Source organism: Pelecanus crispus, chromosome 7 (assembly GCF_030463565.1).
Source record: "Pelecanus crispus isolate bPelCri1 chromosome 7, bPelCri1.pri, whole genome shotgun sequence".
Lineage (NCBI taxonomy): Eukaryota > Metazoa > Chordata > Aves > Pelecaniformes > Pelecanidae > Pelecanus > Pelecanus crispus.
This window is the reverse complement of record NC_134649.1, coordinates 12,258,158-12,276,730: the sequence shown is the minus strand read 5'-3', so window position 1 is coordinate 12,276,730 and position 18,573 is coordinate 12,258,158. Positions and strand designations below refer to the sequence as shown.

At 40.4% G+C, this 18,573-nt stretch overlaps 1 protein-coding gene across 2 annotated transcripts in view; it reads right to left on the bottom strand.

The window, feature by feature from the left end:
- Nucleotides 1-18,573, bottom strand: part of SLC30A4 (solute carrier family 30 member 4) — a 31,435-nt gene that overhangs the window by 1,024 nt on the left and 11,838 nt on the right. Inside the window, exons 3-7 of one of the 2 annotated variants that reach the window (XM_075714554.1) lie at nt 18,191-18,344; nt 17,743-17,944; nt 17,334-17,439; nt 14,331-14,465; nt 13,528-13,655 (exon numbers count right to left, since the gene is read on the bottom strand). In XM_075714554.1, coding sequence (XP_075570669.1) covers nt 13,528-13,655; nt 14,331-14,465; nt 17,334-17,439; nt 17,743-17,944; nt 18,191-18,344 — 725 coding nt within the window. Of the gene's footprint in view, nt 1-13,527; nt 13,656-14,330; nt 14,466-17,333; nt 17,440-17,742; nt 17,945-18,190; nt 18,345-18,573 lie in introns of those variants that run through there. The other variant, XR_012831217.1, reaches the window with a different exon arrangement.

Here is an 18,573-nt window from a genome sequence, read left to right as displayed (position 1 = left end):
ATATACGAAGCAAGTGATGCACAATGCAATCGCTCACCACCCGCCGACCGATACCCAGACAGTTCCCGAGCAGCAATCGCTGCTCCCCAGCCAACTCCCCCCAGCTTATATACTGAGCATGACGCCATATGGTATGGAATAGCCCTTTGGGCAGTTTGGATCAACTGTTCTGGCTGTGCCCCCTCCCAGTTTCTTGTGCACCTGGCAGAGCATGGGAAGCTGAAAAGTCCTTGACTAGCATAAGCAGTACTCAGCAACAAGTGAAAACATCAGCGTGTTATCAACATTCTTCTCCTACTAAATCCAAAACACAGCACTATGCCTGCTGCTAGGAAGAAAATTAACTCTATCCCAGCCGAAACCAGGACACAAATGAAGCCACTGTACGTGAAAAGCTGCCCCGCAGCCATTACCCCCTGCGCCCGCTGCCCCTGGGGCTCTGTTACCCGCTACCACCCGCGGCCGTGAGGGAACCCCAGGCAGCCGCCCTGCTTTCCCGCCATTGCTGTCTCCCTCCGCGGCCTCTCACTGGAGGGTGCACTGGGCTGCCATGGTGGCGGGGGGCTTTTCTTAGCGCTTCACCTCCATTTTCCCCTGAACCACCACTGAGAAGCCCAGCGGAGGCTGCTCCCTCATGTCCTGGGAGCTGAGGAAGGCGAGCCTCACTGGGCATCACTATCAGATCACCTGTGGGACCACGTAAAGCCTGTGAGCCTTCAGCAGCGCTGATGATTGCAGCGGGGAGAAGGCCTCTCCCTTGCCAGAAAAATGGGTACAAGCAAAGCAAACCTCCCACTCCGGGTTTTGTGTCAGTGTCCAGTTTCCAGGTGCGTGGTTAGAGGAGTTGAGCTCCCTGTGGTGTGCTGCCTAGACATTCAGCACTGTGTAAAGTAAAGCATTTGTATGGCAAAAGAGTGAGTTGAAAGAAAGTGGTAACTCAGGTGTTAGAGAATGGCAGAACTGTAATTGGGATGGGGCTGTGTTAGCAAGTGAGAGTCCTAGAAATAATTTGTCTGGACTTCAGGATATGAGTCGTGTCCTGGCTGATGCTGCCAGTCTAGAAAATTAATTGCGCGAACCCCCCTCATTTGTTAGCAATGGGAGCACGCACAGAAGTTTTGTTTTGGTTTTGGTTTTCATTTAAGGCTTGGAAGGTTTGGCCCGACATGTCTGAGAGGTGCTGTGGGAGATGGCCGTGCCCTCCCGTTCAGGTGGTGCGGCAGGCCTCCTCGCCCACGGCAGGCCTCCTCACCCACGGCAAGGCCTCCTCGCCCACGACAGGCCTCCTCGCCCACGGCAGGCCTCTTCACCCACGACAGGCCTCCTCGCCCACGGCAGGCCTCCTCGCCCACGGCAAGGCCTCCTCGCCCACGGCAGGCCTCCTCACCCACGGCAGGCCTTATCATCCACGGCAAGGCCTCCTCGCCCACGGCAGGCCTGCTCGCCCACGGCAAGGCCTCCTCGCCCACGGCAGGCCTGCTTGCCCACAGCAAGGCCTCCTCACCCACGGCAGGCCTGCTTGCCCATGGCAGGGCGAGTGCCCACGGCAGGCCTCCTCGCCCACGGCAGGCCTCCTCGCCCACGGCAAGGCCTCCTCACCCACAGCAGGCCTCCTCGCTCACGGCAGGCCTCCTCGCCCACGGCAAGGCCTCCTTGCCCACGGCAGGCCTCCTCGCTCACGGCAAGGCCTCCTCGCTCACGGCAAGGCCTCCTTGCCCACGGCAGGCCTCCTCGCCCACGGCAGGCCTCCTCGCTCATGGCAGGCCTCCTCGCCCACGGCAGGCCTCCTCGCTCACGGCAAGGCCTCCTCGCTCATGGCAGGCCTCCTCGCCCACGGCAGGCCTCCTCGCTCACGGCAGGCCTGCTCTTCGGGCTGCGTGTCTGTAGGCATGGCACGCGTCAGTCGGGCATCCTTGCTTCTGCGTGTATGGTTTGTGGCTCCCGATGAACCGGCCGGGTTGCGTAGCGGCCAGTGACAGCAAGGGCCAGAGTCGGGCCCTGCGTGGTGCTGGGCCTCCCACCGCAGCTGTGCTGAGACACTGGGCTTGCAGGAGTGATGTACTGTTTCTGCTGCTCTCGGCCAAGATTTCGCCATGTGCGTAACGTTCCCTAAAAAGTGTTCTGCATAAATAATTTAGGCTTCGCGATGCAATGTTTTGAAGATAAAGCTAGTCATCTTTGTGACCTTGTTTCTATAAGGTTTAAAAAGTGCTTGTGCATGTCTGTTAAAATTCAGATAAATGTGCTTCCAGTTTTACCAGTTGTCAAGCAGTAGAAAACCAGTCTCATCAATGTGAAACAGTTGATCTGGACTATACCAGTCTCTGGAATTACTCACTTTCTGTCTCTCACACCCTCCTCCCTGTTTTCTACTGAGACTCCTTCCTTCTTTCCCTTGCTGACACATCTTTTCTTCTTGCCAAATCTCTTTCTGTCTCGCCCACTAAAACAAACACATCAGAAAAACTTAAAATTTTCTTGGCCTAATTTATTTCTACTGTTAATACTATTTATTAGTACACCTGCACTGTGTTCTAGAAAGTTAAACATGTAAAACGAGTAGATGAGAAGATAATTAGGCCAGTGGTTTAAACTCAGAAATTAAGAAAAAATGGCCCTGCTTGTAATGTTTGTCTTCCTTCTCCCTCTCCCCTGTTCTACTTTGCTTTATTTATGCTGATGGTATTGCAATAAATGCACCGTAGGGATTATTCCTTTAAAAAAGAGCCTTACTAATAACAGTGAGGATGCATAGTCTGTAAACTCTTCAAGCAAAAGTCTTTAGATTTTGAGTATATGCATAAATAACAGTAAATACTTAAGAATTGTCTTTCCATTTTGAAAAAAATAAATAGAAATTCAGGTCACGTACATAAGCATGCATTGTCTTTCAATAGACTCACCTAAAAACAGTTGCAGTTTTTCTTTAAATTTGTTAACATATTAACATTATGTTGTTAGGTAGGGTCCATTCCACTGAAAGCTATCTCTTCATTACGCTATTGCAGAAAAATAAAGGCTAATAATATTATGGGAGACTGACTGTTCCTTACCCACTTCTATCAAAATATATCTTGTTTTGAGTAAGGGCTGTTCTCTTACTGAAATTTGACTCATCTGGTTGTTTCCTTACAAGAAAATGGTAAAATAACTTGTTCATCTTCTGTAACTCCAAACTTAAAGTGGCCTGGCAGTTTTTAATCCTAGGCACTATGAATCATGAGGATTCCTGTACCCTTGCAGACCGTGATAGTGGCAGTCCAGGCAACAGCTGTGAAACAGCTTTTTTCATTTGTGTATTTTCTTTTTCTTGTTGAGTAAATTGGAAAACATATTTTCTTTAAGTTCAAACTCAACTCAGCCCTCACTCAGCCAGGCTTGCTGACTTCTCTGACCCCAAATGTTGCTGAAGGAGGGGCAGGGGGCAACAGCTCTTAAACTTGGGAGTCTATCACAGCAATTGATTTTTAAAGCAGAATTCCCTGCTGAAGTGAGTGGGAATTCTGTGCAGACACTGTTGTTATCAGATGGTGGCAAACAGAATCTACAGGCTCGGGAGGAAAAGTCAATAGGATACAGCACCAACAATAGAGTGCGAGGACCAGAGCTCTGTAGCAATCCAGTCAGCATTGTCTAAAGGAACCTACATTAAACGATGCAGTCACAAGGCAGAGCTGCCTGCCATCCTGCTTTATGGTTACAGCTGTTCCCTAGAACTCTCTGGTTTTCAAGCCACTTTCTATCATTATACTCTTCTGTATGGTATTTGGCATGAGACCGGTCTGTTCTGGTAGACTAGAGGTGGACTGCTAGTAGCTGCAGGCTCGAGTGCTTCCTCAGCCTTTGGCGCAGAACCGTATTTCATCTTCAGAAAGGACTGATGCATGTTGTGAGGTGTAAGCGAGGGACACCCACCTTGTCACCCCACTGGATTGTTACGCAGATTGTTAACAGCACAATGTTTGTGAAAAGCTGGGGTGAAAAGCTGAAACTTCCTGTTTCAGTATTGTAGAATATGTGGATTTTTAATTGCAAAATTCATGTAGGGTCAATATGATGCATTAACAGATGCAGTTTATTTCAAACAGTAGCACATTGTGTGATGTATAGAGGGCAAATGGGGGTAGCTGTCAGCTGAGCTGAGAGGTCAGAAAGCCACACAAGTTTGAAAAACTTCTTAAGTGTAAATAAATGTGTTTAAACTTTCAACTTCAGCAAAACTTTCTCATTTTGATTTCCTGTTGCATGTCATTTCTTTAATTTAAATAAATGTGTTTGCAGTAGGTAGGTAACTAATGAACACCATCCTTTACCAGACTTGCTGCTGCTGCTGCACGAACAAGGAAGTAAATGCAGAAAATCCAGATTAGTTGTAATCCCTGGTAGTAACAGGAAAATCTTATCAGTTTGCCAAAGAAAAGCAAAGTCATCTACTTGTAATAAATCACTGATTCACTACATCAAAACAAAGGGAAAGCTGTTTTTCTATTAAAGCTGTTAAGAATGTTTCATTTAATGATGCATCTCTCCCTCCTGCTGTATGACTTCTTTTATAATTCAGTGAAGCCTGAATATTTTTTTAAATGACTGTTAGCATTATGCTGCCAATGCTGTTAGCATTATTAAATGATATGTTAGCATTATGCTGTCTTTACTGTGTTTATTTTTCCTCTTGTGAAGTGCTTTGAATGAAACATGCTATGGTCAGAAAACAATTTGGCTTGAAGACTGCAGTATCCACCTTACTCCCAAAAGCAGAAATACACAGCAAAATCCTAGTCATAATGACTTGCAGTTCTGTTCATTGCCAAACTTTTAACCATAATTTTCATGTTACCATACCATGTCGTACAAAGTAGGTGTAAAAGAAAATTAGTTGGAAGTTATGGGAATGTTTTTATACTGATTTCAGGAAGGCATGGAATTAATACAACAAAACTTGTAGAGGTTGTGTATATGTACTAGTATGTGGGGTTTTTTTAAATTCTCTCTCTTAAGAGAAATAAAAACATTTAAGAAGTGAGCATGTCTTTGCTCAAGTTCCTGTATGTGTATTAGTTCAAAGCTTTTGTAGTATGCAAAACAGGGTAATGTGTGGAGGTTCCTGTTTGAGGTATGTGTTGAGTGTATCACTTCTTGTTAGGTGTAAAGGACAAAGGTATACACCCTCTGTGGGCGAGTGCTTTAAATAAACAAAATGACCACCAAAGTCATAGATGGATTCACTCAAAGAACCAAAGTGTTTGACCTTCTTATCCATTTTTAGAAATCCTCACAGTTGTCTGCTTGGCTGGACCGTAGATGTAATGTACATTCTTAAACAAGGAATACTAAAGCACAAAGGTATTCCTGTAGCTAGAGATAAGCATTTATTGAAGCAATCGGTAATCAGAGTTACGAAAATCAAAAGCTAAGAAAGCCTCTTTACTTCTTGGGCTTTTTTCTTCTTCACTAAAATGATAAAAGAAAATATGGCAGCCCAACAAAGAAAGGAGATGGAGGCAACACCCCAATCTTCCCCCTCCCTCCCCCTCCCTTGGCATCATTAATGGATGTGTATGGTGTGATGTGGGCTAGATGGGTAAAACATACTTTGCCTAAGAGAAAAATTACTGTAAAACCAGTAATCAGACATCCTAGTTGAACTGCACAACAGATCAACTAATGCTGCAATCTGTAAACAAAATTGGTATTGACTTCATTTGTGACCACCATAATGTGGTCCAGAAATACACTAGTATGCTCCACAGTTGGCTGCATGGTAATGTAATGGAGTCTAATGTTTTTCAGTTGCTATCTGCAGTACTCACATGATCTGGCTTTATCTGGTTTCTTTCCTCCTTCCTCTTTTGTACACAAACACACCTTGTATCATCAACAAAATATGAACTCTTAAAAAAACAAAACAAAACCCCAAAACTGCAGTATGAATATCCTTACTTAGCCATAGCAGTTGGTGGGCCTATTAGTAGGATTTAATTTTGTTATTACTCCTGCTCTGTGAGCTGCTGCTTTCTAGCTCCGACAGCTAAAATTAGGGACTACCTCTTCCCTCAATCCTTCCTCCAAGGAAACATCAAATACAGTAAGTCTGAGGGTGGAAGAGTAATATTCTGCTTTCATTGCTGCTTTACAAAGACAGTTAATAGATCAAATATAATGTGATATCCGGCATAGCTATCCACAAGTGAGCGCATCTAAAACATACCTTCATTTACAGCTTACTGCACATGGTCCTTTAACTTTTCATATGCAAAGAGTTACTTTCTTTTAAATTTTCTATGATATGACTTGACCTTTTCTCTGTGGCAAGTCCAAGCAGCTAGGTTGCCTGAAAACCATCATAATTTGTTTCATCTAGGTTATATTTGAAGCAAATAACTAAGCAGAAAGAAACCAGTGTGTGCAACTGGTTGGGCAATTTCTGTTTCCAGTTGAAGGTGTGTGTCTTCTGCAGAAGCTTAGAAAATACAGAATTGCTTAACAGCTTGAAGAAATGAAAGAAGACTTTACTGGAAGGAAGTTGTGGTTCTGAGTTCCTCAGCCTCTGTCATCTGTATTTTCTCTCTGTGAAGCCTGTTCAACTAGATCAAAAGACACCATTATACTAGTAATTACAGCAGTGTAAACACAATGATATTCTACATTTATATCTATTTTGAAACAAAATTGCTTCCCGCAGCATATGTTTTTTAATTGAAAGTGTCATCAGATCCTTTATAAAAAAGCAGACAGTGAAGGATGTTTTAAAATGCAAGTATATGCCGTCCTGGAAACATGAATTCAGCACCCCAAAGAAGCAATACTTATTTTCACAGAAACAAAGGGCTTCCATCATAACTTATATTTTTACATTAATGAATATAATTTGTTGTAATTGCATTTCAGATACCCATAGCCACAATTAATTTCCACTTATATCATTTTTTATTACATAATTGGAACTGGAGGGAGGCATGTGAGCATTGTATTCCATGATATTTACCTGTATAGGCCTTTAAGAAGTATCTTAAGTCCTTCCCAGTAAATGATTAGCAAATCTGTGCTAGATTTGTGCTTTTCCTTACTGCATCCATTATAAAGTTAAATCCCCTGTGTTATCCTTGGGAAAAATTGAGACTTTTTTTTTTTAATAAGACATTTTAAAAATTTGCGACAAAATATATTCCTTTAACATATAGAAGTCTCAATAGTTATACTCAGTACAGAACTCTTTTTATTAAAGCTGGGACTAGTGCACCATCTTCTGGTCAACTCGGAAAAGGCCTTGAAGGTTGACGGTCCAGAAGGGAGAGTATTTGTCCATACAATTTTGTGTCAGACTTGTTCTTACAGTGGGCTTGGAAAAAGGAACACATGAAATCTATAAAAAATCAAGAGTAATTGTATGCTAGGTTCAAATATGTAGCATCATCTTAACTATGCAAATGTTTGTTTATGGTGTTTTTCTCAAAAATTCTATTTGAATTTAAAAGGCCAGTTACTAGAATTAAGTAGCTATTTTTATATGTTTACATCTCATCAATTTATTTAGGGATCTATTAGATAATTTCTCTGTGTGTGTGTGTTGGGAAAAAAGAAATAAGAAGAGTGCAGGGACTTGGGTGCTCTTAATGCACCTGAGACAAAAGCAAAATTTTTTGTCTGCTTGCCATCCGGCTGCTTTTACGTATTCATCAGCTGAATCAAAAATCCCTGTATATATCAGTACTGAGTTTAATATGAAACACACTCTGGACAGACAGCATTACCTGGTTTCATGTACCCTCATGTACTGGCTAGTCCCAATCCTAGAAAAACAAGTTATCATCTTTTCACTAGGTAAAATAGTTTGGAAATCATAAAGCAGTCATCATATGGATAGAATTACGCTTGTGTTTACAAAATGGCTTATTTTTTCTATAGAAATTGATGTCGTAACAGGTGTAAATGCTTCATAACTGTAATAAAAGCAATTAAGTTCTTTTGTACATTTAGCACTGGCAGTTTTCAAACTGTGATACTGAGAAGAAAAAGCAGAACACAGTGCGGAAGGAAAATAGAGATAAAAGAGCAAAAATATTGATTTGGATATCATTATTTTACAGCTGTAAACATAGGAGGCGGGTATGCATGCATTCTAAGAGCGGATTGCTGCGGTAGCTGGATAGCAGTAAATGGAAAAGACCAGTATTTATTCTAGCAGCTTCCAAAGTTGTGTCAGGTATTTCACAGAACAGAAGAGCATGTATGGTCCTTCCCAGAGCATCCAGCCATGGAAAATGGAATGAGAAGAGAACAGACGGGTGTTTGCCAGCTCGAGAGCAGAGTGTCGCTTGGTGCCTCGCGTGACTTGTTACAGAGGGGGAGGTTGGGGTGAGGCTGGAAAGGGGATGAAGGGTGGGGAAGGTGGAGGACATTTGTTTTAATTGTTTTAAGGTAGAAAGAGAATCTAGAGGCTTTCAGATTAGGTCTTCCTTGTGAGTTAGCAGCTTGGTGGCTAGATTTTTTTCATCTAGCGATCAAAGAGGAAACGGGCTTTGGGCAAGCATGTATTTGGATAGAACAGGCCTCACAAGTCATTTGGGGGGTGCTGCATGAGAAGCTCCCAGTGACCACGTACGCAGCAGGTACACAGGGTGCAAGCTGGGCATTATTAGTGAAGCTGTGGAGAGGGTAGAGTATTGCAAGAAAACAAAGTGAGAGAAACAGAAAGCGGTGGCATAATGCAAAGTGCCGATGAAACATGATGTTTGAGGTATATGTGCTAACTTCTGGAACAACTGAATGTGCTTGGAGCAACCAGCAAGAAAAAAGATCTTGGCGATGCCATTTTGGATGGATAGAGGAAAATGAGCTGGGTGTTTACAGTGGATTGGCCCCTCCCCTTGAGATCTCAAGGGAACTTCTCTGAAAATGGACTAGCTTATTGGAGTCTAGGAAGCTACTGCAGTACATATCATGTTTAATTAATTACCCAGCAGCCTATCTACATTTAAAATATTCTTTTAGTATCTGTAGAGAGAAATAATACTTAACAGGCCTGCTCTATGCAGCATCACTGCAGCATCCTCATGAGATTCTGCCAAAATACCTGAACAAAAGACTTGCTACTCTTTAGTTGGTGGGTGTCTTTTGGGTTTTTTGGGTTTATGTCAGAAAGCTACTTCTAAATGCCAGCCTGATGCTTTTCTTAGTCATTCTGTCAATTGGGAGTGATTCTGCAAGAAATAGCAGCTATGTACAGTAGTAAAATAATTGAAGACCAGATTCAGGTATGATATTTTAAATGGTAATTCTGCTGGAGTAGAAAGAAATGTTGCTGGTATTGAAAGGACTAAATGTCAACACAATTTAAAAAACAAAACAAACAAAAAACCCTCACAAAATTAAGCAAGGAAAACATTCAGAAATAGGTTTCTGTTAATTTTCTTCTTAGCGTAAGAACTTTTCAGAATAGAAGAGTGGGATGCAAGGGTTTGCAGTCTGCTCGATGTAAAAATGCTTTATTAACTCATATGAGTAGGTTGTCATCAAAGCCATATCCATGCTTCAGAAAAAGATGGTTGACAATCACAGATTAAGAAAGGAAAAATCTCTTCCCAATTTAAGACTGTTAGACATGGCAGAATTTTCACAGGATTTTAGCTGTTCAGTCATCAAGGGTATTGCGGCACAGCTCTGGAAAGCAGGGACACTAGCTGTGGAAACTTGCTCGACTCTTATGAGTCTCTTGGTGAGAGAGAAATCCCATTAAGTAAATGCATTTTAATTTCAAGCAGAGGATTTTGTAGAAGGAAAAGAGTAGTGTGAGAGTGTGTCGTGCTTTAACCCCAGTGGGCAACTACACACCACACAGCTGCTCCCTCCCCCTCCCCCCCCCCACAGTGGGATAGGGGAGAGAATTGGGGAAAAAAGTAAAACCCACGGGTTGAGACAAAGGCAGTTTAATAGGACAGCAGAGGAAGAGAAAGTAATAATGATAAAACAATATACAAAGCAAATGATGCACAATGCAATTGCTCACCACCCACTGACTGATGCCCAGCCGGTCCCCGAGCAGCACTCGCAGCCCCCCAGCCCACTCCCCGCCCCAGTTTCTATACTGAGCATGGCATCATATGGCACAGAATAACCCTTTGGCCAGTTTGGGTCAGCTGGCCTGGCTGTGCCCCCTCCCAGCTTCTTGTGCACCTAGCAGAGCATGGGAAGCTGAAAAGTTCTTGACTAGTGTCAGCACTACTTACCAACAACTAAAACATCAGTGTGTTATTAACATTATTCTCGTACTAAATCCAAAACACAGCACTATACCAGCTAGTAGGAAAAAAAATTAACTCCATCCCAGCTGAAACCAGGACAGAGCGTGTAAATGAAATAATCTGGATGTGCTGGAGAGCTGCTTGGAAAGACATTAGACCTGATTCTTATTTATACTAAGGCCCCTTTCCTCTAAGCTGATACTGAAAATGACCTTGCAATGTCTATAAAAGTAACTTGTCTTCTTTTATAGGCACTTGCACTTCCTGACTACTGTTACTGTGTATTAGGTCATAAATTCCTGGTAGTTTATCTGCAAATCAGTGTTATTTTCCGAGTATTTCTCTATCCTTATAAGTAAGCGTAGTAATTATTTCTACTTGGTTATTTTTATAGTTCTGTTGTGCTCATTTATTCCATCACTAGGAGTATTGTAAGTGCTAATATGCATATTCCTTTTGATGTTGATTAATAGCGGATTCGGAAGAATACTGGATTCTTACATTAAACATAGCAGTGTCAGACAACCTGTGCCCTGAATAATTCATAAAGGATACGAAAAGGATTAGAGGTAGACCACACAGATAGAAATTTCCATGTGAGTTTAGTTAGCCCTTAAAACAAGGGCATGTGCACTTCAGAGCCTCCCTGAGATAGATGCATTCATTCTCTTATTCTTGATTCTCATTTCATCTTCTGTTGCTTTTTCTCTGAACTCCTTCCAGTCTGTAGGCCTTGATAACAAGGGCCCCTCAAGGGTGAATGTAGGGTTTCAAGAATGTTCTGCCAGTTGTTTTATGGCTGCTCCTTCACCATGCTTTGTCAGCTTATATTTTCTAAAGTGCAATTATTGCACGGGAAATAACAAGACTTAAATTGTTCTGACTGAAGAGGGAGACATAATTCATTCTATATATAGCATCTCCAAACTGAGTTAAGCTTGAGTGTTCAGACACTTCAAAAAACAGCTGCTATAAGAATCCAAGATGATGATAAGAGACAGCAATGCAAATAAATATTTTATAAGACAACAATGTGAAGTTTAATAATTGATTTAATAAAACCCACAATAAAGCAACACATTTCTGCTTTTTTCTTCAATTAAACAAATGTGTAGTAAACTATTACAATAAAAAACACTCCAAATACATGTCTACTGTACTTCAACTTCTAATTACAGCAACTGTAAACCCCAATTTAATTAAAACCTATTTGAGTCTTAGTATGTGCAAAATACCTGTTGTTTGTGGTATTTTTTCTCCAGTAAGTTTGTAAGAATGGGATGCACATTTTTTCATGAACTGTGATATGGCTTAATTAATGGTAGTGTTTGTATTGAAGCATTAACTTCCCAAGTACGGTGCTACTTTGCGTCTGAGCTGTGTGTGCTCCCATACTGTATTCAAGTGTTCCCATTTCTTGCCAGAACAGATACAAACATAATCCAGTGTTATGTGCACTTTGTCCAAATTAATACTGTGCTGTCAGTTTTCACCTCTAAAAATTCATCATGTGACCCCTATCTCAAAAAGAGGAGAGAAAAGAAGCCAAGATTGTTACCACCAATTGCAGGTATAAATCAGCCTGATGAAAATGTGAAACCTAGCAAGTTTCAAAACAGACGATAGCTTAAGTATTCACAGCTGAATATCACAATATCCATTACTGTGCAAAAATTTTCCTTTCTGATCCATGTACAGAACTACTTTTGATGTCAGTGGAAGTTCTGCATAAAGATCAAAGTACAGAATAAGAAAAAATATTTGAAGCCAAGTTCTTACCATCTTCTGAACTTTGCAGATCATATTCTTGTTGCCCTTAGCTTCTTCAATGCAAATGACTTCAGAAGCAGGCATAAATCTGAGCTTGGAGGTGTATAATAGCTTAGTGTCAGGTTTTATTATCCTGTGTACATTCAAAGTACAGTGATTCCACCATGAGGCAAAGCAATAACATTTTGTGGACTTTGAGGATGAATAAATAATCTTTTCAAATTGCCTTATCCCTCTATAAATAAGAAAAGGCCTTTCTACCTCTGTAGGTTGCTATGATTTTGTTGTCCAACACGATATTATGATATTGTTGCCCAACACCATTAGGTTACTGAGCTTGCTTGGATTTTGCTTTATTACTTTATAAAGCTAAGTAGTGAGGGACTGCTACTGCAGTGGCATTCCTGTCAGGATACTGCCATACTGTGCTCAAAGCAAAGATGAAAAGGTCAGAGATCTATCTGTGACTGAAGAAATAGTACATATCCAAAACTTCTGTTTCCCACTTTCCTGTTAGAAGATGCATGTATTTTGCATATCTATGTTTGAGAGTATCTCCATTTCAAGCATAGTTTCTAACATTTGATTTTTCTTTTAAAACAAAACAATCATGGAAAAATGATCAATTACAGGACATTTATTAATTATAATTAGAATGCATGCTAATCAACTGACCTTTTAATGTGAATCAAATGTTGGTTTAGACATTGAAGATTATTAATAATAAATTCATCTTACAAGTCAAAACTCTGTAAAATAAATAACCTGTTTCTAACATATGAACCCTATTCTAAAATACATTAAAGATAACCGATCACTTAAAACACTTTGGGTCCAGTGTTGGGTCTCTAGTTAAATACCAGAAGTCTGGGCAAGGATCTTCCTGTCTGGATTTCTGAATGCCCAGATTAAAGCTAACTTTCTGGTCTGGGTACAGTAGATTCTGTATTTTGCAGTGTCTCCAATGAGACAGCTTCCAAAAGAATTCAACGAGCACTGTATACATCATAGTTTAAGATACTGTATGAAAATTACTATTGCAAAAATACTGTATAATGCATTCGGGGATCATGACATATTATAGAACCCTGGCATGATCAGCATTAGAGACTTTAATTGAAATACTGAATACTTGATGCTCCATTTGGAGTGCAGGTATTTTGTGGTACGTAGTTATTAAAGGACGATATTGGACTGTAATTTGTGAGGTATCTGCAGAGCCACGTTGCAGTTTGTAAACAATAATCTGAAAACAGCTTCATCTCAAAATCACAATAAATTGAATAAACCAGTACAAGGGAGAGAGTGAAATACATGTTCTGTAGGGCAACCACTACACTTTTTGCAGCACCAGTTCTCCCCGCTGCATGTTACATGGTACAAATCCACATATTAATGGTTTCTATTTGATCATTTTCATTTTGCATTTATTGCTCTGTCTTTGACTACAAGATAAAGAATAAGGCAGCAGTTCCCAAAACATATGAAATTAGGCACTGGAACTCTGACAACTTACGCAGGTTTTGCTCATTTCCTGTTTGTAACTCTGAAGCTGGACAGAGCACTTGTACATTCCAAATGTGTTCAGCAGCAGTTGTTGGGCCTTGGACTGAACTTCTTCCCATTTAGATGAACTACCAGGAACTGAAAAATCAAGAAAATAATTAATAGAATTCACCCCTCAAGAAACCTGGACAATCCAGGTGTTCTCAAATTTTTTACAGTGTTACCAACTAGAATCATCTTTGTTCACATTCATTTATTAATTTAATATTGTTCTGTGGTCACTATGTCCTCTCTATATATTATTTTACACCTCTAGGTCTATATCCTCTAACTAGACACATCTTGATAAAACTGTGTGTTAGACACCACCCCCCAACCCCCCAAAAATTCAGCTTTCTTACTAAGAATTAATATTCATAGTACTGTTAGATGTCTGAATCAGCACATGTTTTGGGAAAAGATACTTATTTTTCATATGTCAGATTGTTCCACATTAGAACTTCACCCTGTCTTCCCCTGGACAAAATAAGGGAATTTCTCAGGAGAAATCCTTTCCCCCCCACACCCACCCAAAGAATCTGTACTGGATGTTTCAGTATGAATATATTTTCTTTGCACAATTTTCATTTACACTGTGTCCTTCTGGGCCAATGGGTTCTATACCTCGCTGTACAAAACCATAGTTAGTAGATTTTTTTTTCCTTCCCAGAATGATATTTCCTGGTTCAACTTAAATAACAATATGAAGAGAAAGTGTTTGGGGTTTTTTCTACACTTAGATTTAATTTAGAATCATGCTATACAGCAGCTTACCTAGTTGCAAGTGGACTATGGCAGTTGTTTTTCCTGCAGTGAGAGACCAAACATTTAAATCTTCTATAGAATAAACGTCTTCAATTTTCATCAAGTCTTCCTTAATGCGATCCACATTTAAATGCCTTGGAACTCCTATGATACCAAACATGAGATAAAATTAATTGTGTCTTCTGCAAACTCTCAGTAGCCTTTAAAATGTCATGACAGATCTCAACGTCAAAAGAGTTTATATGCTGTTGGAAGTGATTAGTAACTTCCAAATTATCAATAGAGAAGAATATGCAAACTGGCATATTAAGTCCAGTATGGATACAGAAGTAGTACAGGAATTGCAGCATCATCTCACACGTAATTTGTCCTGTCCAGAATCCCCTCTCTGGCAACAGCCAGCATTAGATCCTTTGGAACGATGTACTTGTGCAGAAACTTTACTGCAGCTTCAACCCCCTAGTAACTGCTTAGACCAGACTCTAAGGTCAGAATCTAAAAAAATACATGCTAGGGCCTGCCCCCAGCTGTCTCCTAAAACTTCTCTCTTCAGGTTACTGGTATCATTTTCAAATGCTCATCGTAATCCATCTGCAGCGGTTTGCACATATGACTTTTGTCTTACAGCATGCCATCTTTGCAAATCAATGATTGCATTGACCAAGTCCTTCTGGACGTAGTATTTTCAGCAGCTACAGCACCTCTATAGCTTCCCTACTCCACCCTTAAGCTGTACAAAGGTGTCGTGGTTTAGCCCCAGCCAGCAACTAGGCACCACGCAGCCGCTCGCTCACTCCCCCTGCCCTGATGGGATGGGGGAGAGAATCGGAGGAGTAAGAGTGAGAAACACTCCTGGGTTGAGATAAGAACAGTTTAATAATTGAAATAAAGTAAAACATTAATGATAATAATAACAATATAATAATGATAATAACAATAATAATATACAAAGCAAGTGATGCACAATGCCATTGCTCACCACCCGCCGACCAATACCCAGCCAGTTCCCAAGCAGCGATCGCTGCTCCCCAGCCAACCCCCCCCAGTTTCTATACTGAGCATGACGCCATATGGTATGGAATAGCCCTTTGGGCAGTTTGGATCAACTATTCTGGCTGTGCCCCCTCCCAGTTTGTTGTGTGCCTGGCAGAGCATGGGAAGCTGAAAAGTCCTTGACTAGCATAAGCAGTACTTAGCAACAACTAAAACATCAGCGTGTTATCAACATTCTTCTCCTACTAAATCCAAAACACAGCACTATGCCTGCTACTAGGAAGAAAATTAACTCTATCCCAGCCGAAACCAGGACAAAAGGGCAGAATCAAAATTTTTGATGAACAACGTGAACGCAAAAACTAGTACAAAAATACTGAATAATCTCTGTTTCTGAATAGTTTTGTTTCTGTCATAGCTTTTTACTGCTTATGTTCCAGTTTTATGGAGTTTGATTATATATACTACGAAGAGTTCAGCCACTTGCTTCTCAAGTTTCTTCAGAATTTTTGGATGACTCCCCTCTGAACCTGATATCTCACTGTCTTTTAAATTATGTTAGTTCCAGTACCATCTCTTTTGAAAGTTCAGTGTCTAGGATTGCCTCATATTAAACAAAATTTTCCTTATAGTGAAGACTAACAGAAAATTATTTAGCTGATAAATAACTAGCTAACTGCCTGGTATTATTTCTACAGCTTTCTTTTTCCCAGGAAACGGACTTAAATTTTGATATTTCGCATCACGCTATTGATAGATGTCCGTGCTGCCTTATATACCTACATTAAAAGCTGGAATCTCATTGCTTATATTAGATAATAATTTGAGTTTTTAACTTAGCATTCCTAGTATAATGATGAAACTTAAGTTAAAATGAATATTGAAAACTCATACAACTCCAAGGACCCGGATGTTGTAGCAGTAGTCTCCAATATAAATGCAAGTTCATTTTCTGGAGATCCTGAATTTGAGTTGGAAAAATATCCTAGCATACATAAAGCCCACCTATCATCACTTTTAATAACATCACTAATGCGGACATTTTTATGACAACTGGCATACCTATGCAAACAGCTACAACTCAAACATCAGGAATCTGATACACCATTAATTTGTCTTATCTGTTTTCTTCAGCTAAATCTTAGCTATTGCCTTGGAGCTAATTGAGGTCTCTAACAATTTTTTACCATTTTTGCCTTCTCAGTGAACTTCCATTTTGTTGGATTGTTTTTTTCCCCTCCTAAATGACAGCAAAAGTACTTGACATTGAAGATTTTGAGGTCCTTGATTTAACCTCGTAACATAATAAAAGTCAGTAATAGCTCACATGAGACAGCTAGGAAGATGCAACTAACACCTAGGATTTTTCTCCCCTCCCCAGCATTTTCACTTTCATAAGGTAAAAGTACTAGATCAAGCAGTAATAGTTGGCATGTTAGTTATAATAATGCAAAGAACATTGCTGGCACCTTTCCCTCTAAGTCACCACGAGATAAGATTCTTCAGCTTATGTTCCAGCTTTTTCTTTCCTTTTTCTTTTTTCTTCTTCCTTTTTACTTCCACTCTTTACTCGTAGCTTCCCCTACGGTAACGCAGTAGAAGCACACAAGTACTACAACAGCACTTGTGGAAAAGGGGAAGACAGGACAGGCATGAACCACCTGTCCAGCCATTTGGCCTAAGCTCGCTTCCTCCTTTTACGTGCATTCACATTCACTTTAACTTTGCAATAATTAACGTGTAGAAATGAGTCTGGGCAAATGTTCACTTAGTTTAGCTGATAGCCACTGCAGACACACAGGAAAGTTCTGTACATTTCACTGCAGAGGTCAAAGACACCTAAAGACTGCTGCAACTTAAATGAGCCATCAAGAACCAACAGACGAAAGCAGCAGCAGGATAAACAGGTCTCCAGCCACAGTCCACTTTGTTAGAGATGGTGATCATGATGTCAAAAAAAGTGACAATGCTCACTGGTATTTGACTTGTAAAGTACTGTAGACTGTGCACAGATCTTACCTTCCAGAATAATAACTCCTGTGTCACACAGAATTCGAACTGTTGTCAAAACCACCAGTATGGAGAATACATATGTACATATAGGATCAGCAATCTTGTATTCTGGCTGCAAGGGAAGTTCCAAAGTGTTAAAGGATGTAAGAAAATAAGCTCACTTGTAAAAATGTGACTCAGAAAATGCAGTTACTTCTAGCTCCAACTTTCATGAGTATTTATGCTTGTTTGAATAGTTACAAAATACATAATAGAGAGAGTCTTTGCTTATTTTGCATGAATGTATGAAGCTTATAATAGAATATCGCAAAGTATTTTTTTAATAACTTAGAAAAACAAGTCCCTTTTAAATTTAATCACCGGAGTTGAAATTAAAAAAAAATCCACCCTGCCTCAAAGACTAGCTGTTCCTTACCTTAAAGCGTATGATGTAAGCAGCTACGAGCACACCAATACTTTGTACCAGGTCCCCAAGGGCGTGTACAAATGCTGCTCTCACGGCAAGGCTGCTGTGTCCATGGCTGCTGCTGTGGGCTGTGCTAGGAGAGTTCGACTGAGGTACACGAGAGTGAGAGTGGGAGTGAAGGTGGCCAGATTGATTCAGCAAAAAACCCATTCTGGAAGTGAAAGAAGAAAAACACTTTAAGAAAATAGGCTTTAGGGTTTGGTGGATGGGCCTTTTTTGTTGCTTTTTTCTTTTACTTTCCTTTTAAACCAAAGAATTGAAAAGGTAATACTCAGTATCGTTTCTTGTCTTATTTATGAAAATGAACAGATCCAGCAAAATTATAGGCCATGAATAAATTAGCAGCTTATTCAGAAATACATTTATGAGTGTTAATGGAGAGAAAGGGAGATCTTACATTAAGTTAACTGCAACACCAACGGCTGCTGTAATCAGCATGATATCTCCATTTATTTCATAGTCCATATGGATAGTTCTTTGAACAGCTTCATACAAGAGGAATGCCATAAGGATATAGACCAGCAATACACTAATGATGGCTGACAGTACTTCTGCAAACAGAAAGGAAACATTACAAAAGTGAGTCTTAGATCTATTTCTATTTCCAAATTAGAACATGGACAGAGCCTTAATTATTTTAACTAGTTTATGCATATTATAACCCTAATGCACAACTAACAGGTTCTGCAGTGAATAAAACTCGTAAAATAGGATTAACAAATGGAGTTTGTTCTAATCAACCCCTTCACGCTTCCCCGTCAGTATATCCCTCAAATTATG